The 12,946-nt window shown below is 39.2% G+C and overlaps 1 gene segment (V, D, J or C); it reads right to left on the bottom strand.

Moving 5' to 3' along the window:
* Positions 1 to 12,393, bottom strand: part of LOC129494342 (T cell receptor gamma constant 2-like) — a 43,070-nt gene extending 30,677 nt beyond the window's left edge. Inside the window, 2 exon segments of the C gene segment in view lie at positions 11,909 to 12,254; positions 12,351 to 12,393. Coding sequence covers positions 11,909 to 12,254; positions 12,351 to 12,393 — 389 coding nt within the window.
* Between the last annotated feature and the right edge of the window lie 553 nt (positions 12,394 to 12,946).

Below are 12,946 nucleotides of genomic sequence, written 5' to 3'. Positions count from 1 at the left end.
TGCCTCTCTCTCTATGACTCTCATGAATAAATAAATAAAATCTTTTAAAAAAGAAAAAAAAGACTGGAGAGGCAATGGTGGTCCTTGTTCCTCACAGGCAAAGACAAGAGAGGAAGTTTTGCGATAGAACTAAGGAAAGAACGTTCCATGTTATTTTTATTATGTTCCTGCTATAAAGAACTATCAGATCCTAGAAGATCTCACCAACCACCTATATTATAATAACTTAGTGTTATCTTCTTTGGGGGACAACACCTTCACAGTTTTCATTTATGTTTTCTTTCAAACACACCTATTTTTAAACTCTTTTTCTCTCTGAGATACAGGTTTTTCACCATATTTGGCAAGAGTGTAGTGAGCTATAAGGCTATCATGAAAATTGGAAGAAAAGACTTATTACAGTATATAATAACGAGATAATAATCCTACAACTTTATGCAGAAATATATACATTTTATAGATCAGTAGTTTGAAGAAAGTTCACAAATTTGGGGGGTTGTTAGCAATACTGTAGTTTAGATGCTGTGATTTTATGATACTTTGCTGTGAATGAAGAAAACACTTGGAGAAAAACAATCCTTTGTTTTATTACCCTGGACTCTTTTCCTACTCACTATTCTTAGGTTTGCAAAATACAGCAAATCCTACCGTTATTTGGAGGAAAATGTAAGATCTGACTTATGAAGAGTCCCTGAGTTAGCTGAGATGGCTCAGGAAGGCATTTTTTTTTAAATTGGATTTCAATTTGCCAACATATATCATATCACCCAGTGCTCATCCAGTCAAGGAAGGCAGTTTACTTGTAATGGGAAAGGACAGTGTGATGTATTGACCCAGTGCTAGAACTGTCCTGTATGGAACCTCCTTCAGTCCCCAGCAACCTTATGAGAAAGATTTAGTGACTTTCCTGGATCGTGGTGCCAGTTAAGTGGCTGAGCAGATATTTAAACCTAGGTTTATATCACTCCGAAGGCCTTGTAGTTTCCATCATTCATTCATTCGCTGAAAGTCAGCACCTCATTGCTCACACTGATATCGCTTCCTTCCCAGGAAGCTTTTTTGGTGGAGAGGCATAGAAAAGTCACATCTCCAAGCCAGGCTAGTCCTCAGAGTGGTAAAGATAGAAGATAAAGTTACCTTGGGTCACTTGGACTTGGATTAAGGAGTCAGGAGTTACCTTGGATTTCAAGTTTGTTGTTGCAATGTGATCAGAGTTGAAATTTGTTGTATCAAACTTCAGACACTTAAAAAATCTCTAGTTCTACTTTGTCTTTGTCTCTTTAGTTGTCTTTGAGTCCTTTCGTTTTGCTCCCCAGAGGAAGTCTGCCTCTTGAAGCTCTCCTAGATTTATTCTACTTTTATTCTAGTTTTGCTAGCGGGGTGGTAAAAGGCCAGGAAAGGAGACATTCTCTGATATATTTATTAAGGCTCTATTTTATCAGATACAGTGAAACAGGTCTTCAACATATGGCCTTCAAAGGTATTCCCTCCTCTTTTCCAGAGGTGGAATATGTTCAATACTTGTCTCCCTCTCCCACCTACTCCAGGCCATGGTTTTCATCCCCATCCTTCTGCAGAGGGAAACTTTGTTACTTTTGGACATAGGGGAGATGTTCCTTGCAAAGTCTCGGTGGTCCCCACCTTTGCCTTCCCTCAGCTGCAGTGATATTTCACCAGCACCTTTCCCTGCAATGAAGTCACTTTTTTCCTACAGTAGCGATGGGGTAGATGAGGTCTGGGTGGGTTTTAGCAGTAGATGTTGTTCTTCTGCAGTACCAAAGGGGAAGCTCCCTCTCGATTGTTCCTTATCTTAACCGCAAGAATTTTGTGGGGCTCATGGAGAAGATGCTTAAAAGGCCCTAGGAAATGTGATTGATATGGACCCAAGGGTTCTCACTCTACTACTAGTCAACCGAGTTCTTATTATTTAATTAACAAATTCAACTTTCATCTGTGACCAGGTGTGTTTGACAATATACGTGCAAGGTGAGCAAATGCTCACCTCCTGTTTCTCCCTACAAATGCTTGTTTGTCTCCAGTTTTTGTGTATAATCACATACCCGGCAACTTGTTGTCTGATGGACTCAAAGTATTACATTTCATTCCTGCTGTTTGGGATATTATTGTAAAATGACAACAGTGCCATTTCTAGTTCTGTCCATCTCTGAGCACATTCAGGTCCTCTGCCTTTTGTTTTGTTTTGTTTTTGTTTTTTTTTCCTTACATTAAAATCCTACAAAAAACAAAAGAGAAGTAAATTTCAGGTGACTTCTGCCTAAATTCTACTATCTGCCTTTCCCATTTTTTAACTAGGTTTCTTTTCTTATTATTGAGTTATAATGTTTCTCTCAATACTCTGAACACCAGCCTTTTCTCTACTTTGGCTTTTACAAATATTTTCTTCTAACCTCTGGCTTTTCCTTCCATTTTCCTGAAATTTTCCAGTTTTCTCTTTTTTAGTCTTGCAAGAGCAGAAATGCTAATTTTGAGGAAGTGCGGTCTATCAAATATTTTTTAATGATCTTGCTTTTCCGTGTCCTATGTGAGCAATCTTTGCCTAACCTAATCTTTTGTATTTTCATCTGGATTTTTATTTTCTAGGTTATACACATAACCTAGAAAACATTTTTAATGAGGTGGTGTATATAGTGCTTTGTATTATTGTGTTGTTCTTGTTTTGTTTTTCGCATAGAGAAACAATTGTTCCAATAACATTTGTTGAAAAGTCCACTCTTCATTAACAATGTTAGAAATTAGTTACCCATTTATGTGTTTTCCTATTTCCGAATTTTTCCTCTTATCCCTACATCCATGAATTCACCAATACTTTACTGTCCTGATCAGACAGGCTGAACTCTGTTAATATGCTTTTCTTTGGGGGAATTTTTGATGTCTTAAATATATTGAGTCTTCCAATCTATGAGCATGGTATAACTCTACACTTATGTAGTTCTTCAGCTTCCGTCTTTAAAGTCGTATTGTTTCCAGCATACAAATCCTTCATAATATTGAATTAATTTTTCACTAAGTATTCTATTGGTTTTTTGATATTGTAGATAATGTACCTCTTTCCATACTACCCACTACTGTATTGTTTCATGACTATTGCATGTTGAAAAGTCAGAGTGGCTCCATCTCCCTATGTGGCCAATCTATCCCATTCTGCATTGCTCTTTGAGGATTAAATAAAATAATCTGTGTAAAATATTTAGCACAGATACTGTGAGAAACTTTATTCCTCTTTCCACTCACATCTTTTTAGAGAGGGTTCATTGTTCTCTGATCCCAATAGTTCATTCAGGGATCTACTTAACTTTGTTTCTGTACACATATTGGGGGACAGGTGAGGCCCTGTTGAAACTCAGGTCCTCAGGTTCCTCATGCTAGGAACCATCCCAATTAGGAATCATGATGGTTAGGGTGTGGGACACAAGAACCTGCGTTTGCCCCTGGGAAGGTTCTGACACTGCTGTGGCAGGAATTCATTCTGTTTTCATAGCATCTCTGCACTTGACAGCTCCACCTGATTCTTGGAATGAGAAACAGAATGAAGGTTATTGTCATGATCTCAGGAACCAGAGTGAAACTGTAGGCATGATGATTATGTAATTTCACACATTACTTGTGTGTCTCACTATTTGTTGAAAACGAGTGACTACCCAGGTACTAATTACAGAATTTTATTCTCAATCACGATTTTTAATTTTAGTTCTTTGTGAAAGAACTTTGCCATCTTTTTCTTATGGATAAGCATATATTACCCTTCTTTTAACCAACTGAAACTTATTCAGGTTTTTTGCAGTCTTCTTTGGGGAGCCCTGGAAGACATGGTCTTAGAAGATATCCACCATTTTTCAGCCTGATATGCTCAGGGTCTTGTTCCAATGCAGTAGTGTTCCTTTTGTGCTAGTGTTGACCCTGAATGTGGAGTGAGGTACTGCTTTGACCTCTAAGATACAGGATTTCTACCTTGGTTTCTCCATTATCTCATTAGCTGCCATTTACATAGGGATAAAACAATCTGTATATTCCTTCATTATGGCCACAGAATGGTAATTAATGCATGGACTTTTTATATTTGACAGATCATTTTACCTCTAAAAAACTGCAATGCCCATGAATAAAGTTGCAGAGTAACAATAAGAAATATTTGTGTAATCTGCATATTTTTTTACTCTCTTCACTTTGAACCATTCAGATACTAGAAATCTCTCTATATAGTACATTAACAGACAAATGGATTTTCCTTTAAACCATTCACTCTGTGATTTCAAAGATCCCAGACAACCTAATTTAGTGGGAAATCGGTCAAACTGCTTTAATTTGGACCATAATTGCTAATATCTCATGGGGCTCACTGTGTAAGTAGAATCTATAATGTCTCCTTATAAAGCTAAGGAAATGCTAGGGAGGGAGAGGCTCAGGTGGGGACCCAGCTGTGCAGCCTCTGTGGTTGCCCATATTGAGTAGAATGTGGGTGGACCAGACCTGAAGATGGTTCTTGTGTAGCTTCTATGGGCAACTCTAATGCTGTGGATACAAATCCAGCAGCCACAGTAGTACACAGCCTCATGTTGTTTCCTTAAGAAATCTATTGTCAAGGTTGAAGTGGAAGCTTGTTGTTCTCCTCACTTAATTGGGAAGCTTTGTTGAGACAAATGTTAGATATTCTATCCCTGATCAAGTTTCTGTCAGTACCAGTGAAAGACTCCTTTGTTAATGTCCTAAGGGAAATCTTGCATGATACATGGGCACACTTATCTCTTGTTCTAGAAAATGATATTTCAGGTTGCACCACCTTTATCTGCCCAAGGCCAACTGCAAGCAATGAAGAGAAATATCTATGAACAAATGATATGTAAAAGGACAACAAGAAAGAATTTCTCGAGTATTTTCTGTAGACTGGAGTGCCTGAGGGACAATTCACAAGCCCAGAGGGTTGAGAAGATGACTGCTTCCAGAAGTGGCATCCTACTGCCCTGGCAGGCTCCCCAGCAAAAAGGTAAGAAGTGAGGCGCCTGTTAACAGGATTTGTCATGGCAGCGACAGGAGGGCGGGACTGGTTCTTGTTTCTCAGAAGTGGTGGCTTAGATAGTTCCCTGTGGTTCTTCATGATCTGTCACAGATGTGAGCAGTTCTGGGGCTTTCTGTGCCCCATGAGTGCTGAGCAGATGAGGTAAGAGGGTTCCAAACTTCAAAATAAATTCCTGGTGAATGTGTCTATGTGGGGTGAGCCAGGATGTTTCTTACACCTACTCACACATTCACATACAGGAATCCCATACTTCAGAAACACTGCTCAGTAACATGAGGACAGGTCTGCTGGATTCATCCTGTATGTCTAACTGTCTGTGATTTGCTGTTATTGGGGACTCAGATGGGAAACTTTACCCTACTCTTCTGTCACACAGCACAACAGAACAACAATCAGACCCTGAAATATCTCATTGGTATTATCGATTATGCATGTATGCAAGCACTGGAGAGTTTTTCTGTTTTTTAAAAGTAGATTGAAATGTCACGAGGAAGATTAGGACTCAGAGAAAGCAAACTTGATTTATCATTTGGATTCCTCCAAAAAGGGACTAGACCACGACTGCTGGGGATACCTGGGTCAAAGCAATCTCTATTCACTCTGGTCTTGCAACTGTCTCATGAGCATGACGTCACAGGCAGAATCATTTTCAAAGCAATGTTATGTGTATTATGTAATGATTTGCTTTGCAATTACTAGACATCTAATGAGAAATGTGGAATTGTTATATTTCAGACAAAGTTCTAAAAGCTTTCTTATACTATTTTATTTACTCCTGTCTGCAGTCTCATGTGATAGCTGTTATGATTAATCTCCTGAATAATTACTGTGAGCAATATTCCAGGTTTTAAATAATCTATGAAACTAGTATTTTTCATGACTATAATAAGTATAATTAAACAGGATCCTCTACCATTTAACCCATTTAGCTAACTTCATATATTGAAAATTTATCAGGGCCTTACCAACTTTTCATGAATATCATTATTAATGGCCTATGAAATTAAGCAACCCCCTTTATTACTTGCCTCCTTGCATGTGGACCTAGGTATTTAATCTCTTTTTGTCTCAGTTTCTACATCTATAATTGCTGAAAGAAATATCTCTCAAACTGAGAAAGCTACATTATCATTCTAACAATGAGAATGAACTTAAAGTATATGCACCTGATAAATGATAATAAACATAAATTATATTTTGTACATAGCAATATTATGTCCCTTCTTATGTTTTTAAGGTGTACTTATTTATTATTGAAAAAGAAGAAAAAATAATCTTCTGAAATAATATTTTCATTGTAAAATTCTCCTTCTTACATTTAAGTGTATAAAATCAATAAATGAGTAAGGAAGAAAAAACCATCCTATCAGGCAAAATGGTATCTTAAAACTTAAATATTTCTTTTCATTTTCTTTCTTCCACCAAGAGAGACATTTATGTATATGAGATGTAATTATCAGTATGAAATTTATGTAGTTCTTTTGTTTTTGAGGTAAACATTTTCACTTTTAATAATCAATATTGAAAGGCCATTTTAATGACTAAACTATTCCGTCTTCTGAATGCAACATAATTTGCCTTTCTTCATTATTTTAACATTAAACTTTTCTTTAACTTTTCTAGAGCTCTCTGATATAATTTTGTCTCCAGAAGGCTGTTATCTGAAGACATTATAGCATGAAGTACACTGCTGTTCTATACATAACATGAGAAAATACATTTAGCAAAGACATTTTGAGAAGCAAAATAGTAATGTAGCAAGCAGATTCCACACTTCTCATGCATTCCTTTTGGAAAGGGTTGGTCTTCCCCATTCACATGTTCCACTCAGTTCTGGCTTTCAATTCTCTTCCATAAAAAAATAAAAGGGACTAGGAAGGTTCTGATCAAACTCAAGAAAGCAATGGTCTCCCCATTAAGATACTGTTGTGGTCATAAACAGCATGAGTTAAAACAACCAACAAAGAACATGAACCCAACTGAGGTGGGAGAAGGGCTGAAGGATCCCATGGAATTCCATCTCTTGTATGTGCCTGGCCTGCAAATCCCTCTTTCCCCTGAGGAGATCTCAAAGTTGAACACTAGACCATGGGGCCTTCAAATAGGGGACAGAGGGAATGAATATGTTGATGTTTGTTGGGGAATTTATCCTTAAGGTGAGTAGCTCATATAGGAAAGTTGCAAGGAAAGATCTGTATTCCCACAGAAGCCCACTGCAGATTCTACAGTAAGAAATAGACTTTTCACTGTTTTATGTTGAAAAGTCAATGAATAAATTATTGACATTCACTTATTCTCTGAAATCCTATACTTGTGCTTGAGCACATTGTAAGGATTTGTCAGTTAATGTTCACCATCTGTTCTGTCTCCACTTAGGGGACAATATCTTGTTCCTTGTATTGTCCTTCAGTAAATAAATGGTGTAGTCTTGATTTCTGTGGAAATTAGAATTATTTCTGTCAGAAACTGTTTTATGAACATACTTTCTTAGTATAATATTTTAAAATGCTGCATGTTCAATAGACATTAGCTTTCAGGAAAGCAAATATTTGGGATGCCTTGTCTGATTAAGCATCTGTCTCTTGATTTCTGCTCAGTTTATGATCTCTTATGAGATTTAGTCTAACATGGGACTTGTGCAGAGCCTGGATTCTGCTTAAGATTCTCTCTCCCTGTCTGCCTCTCCACTCCCCCCTCCAAAAAATCAGATAATATTAATGAGTATTTTTTTTTGTTGATAGACATTTTTTTCCTAAATATTCCTCTACTTTTCCATCTTCACAGCAATCACATGATATGGAAGCTTGCAGTTCTCATTTCATAGATCAGGACAGTGCGGTACAGAGAAGTGACATGTGACTCAAGGAATATCACAGGGCTGCTAAGCAGGACATGTGGACAAAGGTCTTCCTTGAAGAAACTTAAAGAAAAAAGATAAAGATGAAGATAAAAGTCCCCATGATCAGCTCACCATGAACAGTAACTGCCTCCAGGAAGGAAGGACTGAAAAGATAGATAAATTCTAATAAACATGAAAGGCTGGATTTTGGTTGACCTGATGAAAGTGGCAAGCATCTCTTTGTTTTAATAAGTGTTAATAAGATTATTTTACTACCGTACCCTTGTTTATTGTATTATGGAACATCATGAACACAGAATTGGGTTCAGCATAATACTGGTACTATAATCATTTATCTACACAGAGATCTCTTTACTTTTTCTACTTAGGTGATGATGACTTACTTAATAATTTGATGAATACCTCAGAATCCAATATTTAACTGAAGAATTAAAAAATTAGAAATAATCTACATGATTTTTCTACCAAGTGTATCATCTAGAAAAGTACAGAAGTTAATGATAATCCCTCAACACTTGTCCAGTTTCCTGTTTTGTGACTGAAAGAATAGGGCACATCCTATACCATTCAAGATGAAGCCTTGGTGGCTTTGTGGAAAGTGAAATGAAAGAAACTAGATAAAATCTCCCAACTCTTCAATTGCTTTACTTATTGGGGGGGAGGGGCAAATGCAACCCATTTATTTGGCTGTCTTCCCAATTTCATTCTTTTGCTCCTCCATGGACAGTCTACCTCTCTTACCTTCCCCTGGGCAAAAGGAGGTAGACCCTCATGGAGTGCACAGATGGTTTTCCTTATTCTCTGGTTCCTGTTTGGGAGCAACTAATGGAAACATCAGCAAGAGACTGGGAAGTAGGAGCAGCATGAGCTTAGGGTCCTCTCCCTAAAAGGGGGCCCGCATCCTCCCAGGGCCAACCTATAGTACCATCTGCCCCCATACCCAGAGGCTTATGCTTAGGGACCCAGAGGTGCAGGTGAGAGAGGACATTCTTTTTTATACCACTCAACCTACTGGAGGAATTTGTTTCTTTATTCCAGGGCCCTGGACCCACAGGCTTGGCAATCTAGTGCCCAAGAGGAAATATTTCTGTAGGTGACATGGTGATTGTTCTTTGAACCTCAATTTCCATTGGCCAACTTTCCATTGGAAATCAGAGCAGAGATTCCCATTACTGTAATCCACAGGTGTTAGGTGCCTGGGGCAAAGAGCAATGGGGAGAAAAGTGGTGCATCAATACTGAGCACAAAACAGAAGATTTCCCCAAATCCAGCCTGTGTGCCCCTCAGCATCTGAGCTGGTTCTTTGCCTGGTGGAGAAACTGTCCCCAAAGCAGGGGACACACAGGTTCCTATGTGAAAGTCTATCTTCTTCTCAGTCTCCAGATGAATATTTGAGGCTGATATTCTATCAACCTTCCTGAATGTTAGCATATCATGTTTTCAGGAAACAGAAGTGACAAACAACTTTTTTGAATAAAATTATAGTTGCGTGCAATTCTGCTTGACATGATGTCATTCCTTCTTCTGCATCTGGACAAAAGAGATGTGAAGAAACAAAAGAACTTACAGTATAATGTTAATAAGAGGACTGAGTATTTGTAGTATCTGGTATCTGTCCTACACAGGGGAAAAGGCATACACAGCCCAAAAAGTTACTCTGAGCTCTTCAGGCATGAACTTTGTATCTAACTGGCAATGGAGTCCCTGGAAATCCACAGAGAAAACTAGATTTAGTTTTGTAAATGAAGCTAAGGTTGTTGGAGTAGAGGGGAGAAATAATGGTCAAGAGAGAGGTTATTACACACATTTCTAAACATCAGATTTCGCATGTTATATCTAAGTGATCATTAGTAATCAAGAAATTTAATACTAAGTAACATGTGAATTCTTTTTAAAAATACATTTTAAAATAAAATTCATAAGTCATGTAGGTTTTCTATGAGAAAGTAAGTGTATGAAAGTGACATAGTAGAAGGTCTCCTGATCCCAGTGTTTAGAAGAAACCTCTCCAAGTTGTGCCCTTTCCTTACCCGAGACTGTGTCCCTGAACCCATTCTGGGTGGAACATAAGGAGTTCCCAACACAAAACAGTCAACATGGATTTCCAGGTTTCCAAGAAATTCTAATATTTGTGATTTTTAGAAGGTGACTCTGAGGCAACAGACATGACATTTGATGTCTTTGGTTAAGCTCACCTTACCCACAAGGAGAAAGGCAGGGGAAGGAATTGACTCCAAATATGGACTTGTTTTTCCTTCCACATAGGAGTTGTTTGCTCCATGCACAAGGCCTCTGTCCTCTCAGAAGGTAACTCAAAGGCACTATGGAACCATGTTAAAAACTGAGATTTGCATTGACTTAGCATGACTTCTCATGACAGTGTCTTCATATTTGGCTAATATGTCTCTAACCAAATGGTAATAGTCAAGTCTCAGATCAGTGCTCTGTGGAGTCAGGCACTGAGAGGAAAGGGTTCAGTGGTATCAGGACAGTGGGGAAGATAAATAAAGGAACATCTTCAGAATAGATAAAAGGTAAATTTCTACTCCTCCCCTTAATCCCTTCCTACACATGCTGGACATCTTGGCCTTGACCCAGGCCTTCAGTAGAAGGTTGAAGTGTTGGTTGGGCTCTTTCATGCCTATCTTAAATACAAATCTTTCACCACAGAAGGAGAAGCTCAAAGAGATAGATGAGGAGTTAGTGAATCTGAAGACAATTTACTTCAGATGATGTAGACTTTCCTTACAGTAATCATTTTCACCAATGCGATTACGATTCACATAAAATTTGATTTTCAATAGAAAATGCACTTATTTCAGCTTAGACCTCCTCAGAGAGCTTTTTCTTTTCCCCACATTCAGTGGCAGAGGTTTCCTTCTTTGAGGCTGGAGAAGCAGTAATATAGCTCTTCTTTTCTTTTTTTTTTTTTTTTTTTTTTTTTTTTTTTTTGTTCAATAAGTTGCATAACTTTAAGAAGTTTGGCTAACAATTTAAATAAACAATTTTGGTTTATTACAGAAATCAGTCACATTTCTGTGTCAGCTAAAGTACTTCATTTTACAGAAGAGAGAACAGAGGTGCAGGGAATCTGATCTCCAAATCCCATATACAGGAGCATTTAAGCAGAAGCAGAAGGTGCAGGACCCCAGGTCTCTTTTAGGGCTGATGGATGCACCTGCCTGAGGATCATGTCCCCCCACAGGAGCTGAGCCCTAGACATGCCAGTGCACGAGGGTACTGAGAGCTTCCTGAGCTTCTTCTCCCTGACCCTCCACTGCAAGTAACTAGCAGGAGGTGGGGCAGCAACATAGAAAGTGGAATCAAGTGGTGATTTCTACTCTCAGCTTTCAACTATTTGGTGGTAAATCTCCAGAGAGTCCTTATTCTTGAAATGATTTGCACCATATTTTATTACCACATTCTTCGCAGACGTGGTCAGATTCTTCAATCACCAATCTGTCACAGCTCTGTTCAGTAGAAAATAAATACAAATCACAATTGGAGACACAAATATTTTCAGACTCCTGCATTTAAAAGGTTAAAGAAACAAATACAATTCTAGCATTACTTTTATTTACTGTGAGATATCCAAAATAATATTTCAACATCTGACTATATAGAAATTACTAAGAAGATATTTTATCTTTTTTATAGACACCAGACTATGGCTTGTATATTACACAAGCAGCCCATCTCAGCTTGGACTAGTGGACTAGCTACATTTCAAGAGCTCAGTACCCACATGTGGCTAGCAGCACACATTCTACTCCAAATTCTTCAAAAATGCTGCCCCTGACAACCTGTAGAAAAATCCCTCCAGGCTGAACAGCTCCCTGGGGCTGAGCCAGCCAGAGCCCCAGGGGCTCCTTAGTCTTCAGGGTTCTGTGCCGTGGACTCACAGAGGTGACGCTCGCAGGAGTCCTAGAAGCTGAGGGTTGACCTCGGGACAACCCCAGAGTTCTAGAGCCAGTGGAACGTGCCAGGTGTGGAGTGCCCTAGGATACGGAGACCTTTTTGCACGGAGACCAGGGCAGCAGGAGTAGCTGTGCGGTTCCCAGGCAGCACAGTAGTACACGCCCTCATCGCTCTTCCTCAGCCTCTGTACCAACAAGGCGCAGCTGTAACTGTCCTTGCCCTTTTGGGCACTGACTTTGTCTGCATTCACAAATGCATCCCTCTGCACCTTCCCGGTGGACATGTCTAGGTAGAGGAGCCACTTGGGGGCTGTACCCTCCTGATGGAAGTACCAGTTGATATACCAGACCCAGGTATCCACTTGACATTTTAGGATGGCCAAAGTGTCCAAGCGCTCCACAGCCACAGGATTCTGCTCCAGGTTGAGCCCTGCTCCACCACCTGAGAGAGGGAGAGGGGGACAGCAGTGAGACAGAAATGGCCAGGAACCTCAGGCTGTCCCCCACACCCTGCACAAGGGATGGAGTCGGGACTTACCGGGAAACAGGAGGGCACACAGGACAGCAAGGGGACCCAGCATGGTTCAGCTTTCCGCCTGGTGGGAAGAAGCCCAGGGGGACCTCGAGAATGCACCTGTTGGGAGGAGACTACCTTGGTGGGTGACAGAGGGCCAGTTAAGTTCTGAGCCTCTGCTTCCTTGACACACCTGCAGCTAATGATGAGAAGATGTAAGGAGGTGCCAGAGGGCAGGGACAGATCTGACCACAATGGGGGAGGGAACATAATGCTCAGGGTGCTGAGAAACACTGAGCAACATTGGTGCATGACAGCACCAGTGAGAACAGCAATCTGTAATTGGACATCCACACATCTGAGCACCACACTAAATGATTTCTGTTCATTGTTTTTTTTTTTTTTATCCATGTCAGGGTTTTTATTGGAATCATTTTAGAATTAAAGATGATTTTGGGTATAGCCAATATGTTAACTGTATTAATTAATACTCTCTATAAAAAATACTCTCTATAATTGTGATGCCTATATTTAAGTGTGTCTTTTAAAAGTCTTTAAAAAATTTCATTTTTTTTTCATAAAGGTCATATAATTTTGTTAATTTTTATTGGTACCTTACA

This window comes from Nyctereutes procyonoides, unplaced genomic scaffold (genome assembly GCF_905146905.1).
Source record: "Nyctereutes procyonoides isolate TBG_1078 unplaced genomic scaffold, NYPRO_anot_genome, whole genome shotgun sequence".
Lineage (NCBI taxonomy): Eukaryota > Metazoa > Chordata > Mammalia > Carnivora > Canidae > Nyctereutes > Nyctereutes procyonoides.
This window is presented reverse-complemented; position numbering and strand designations above follow the sequence as displayed.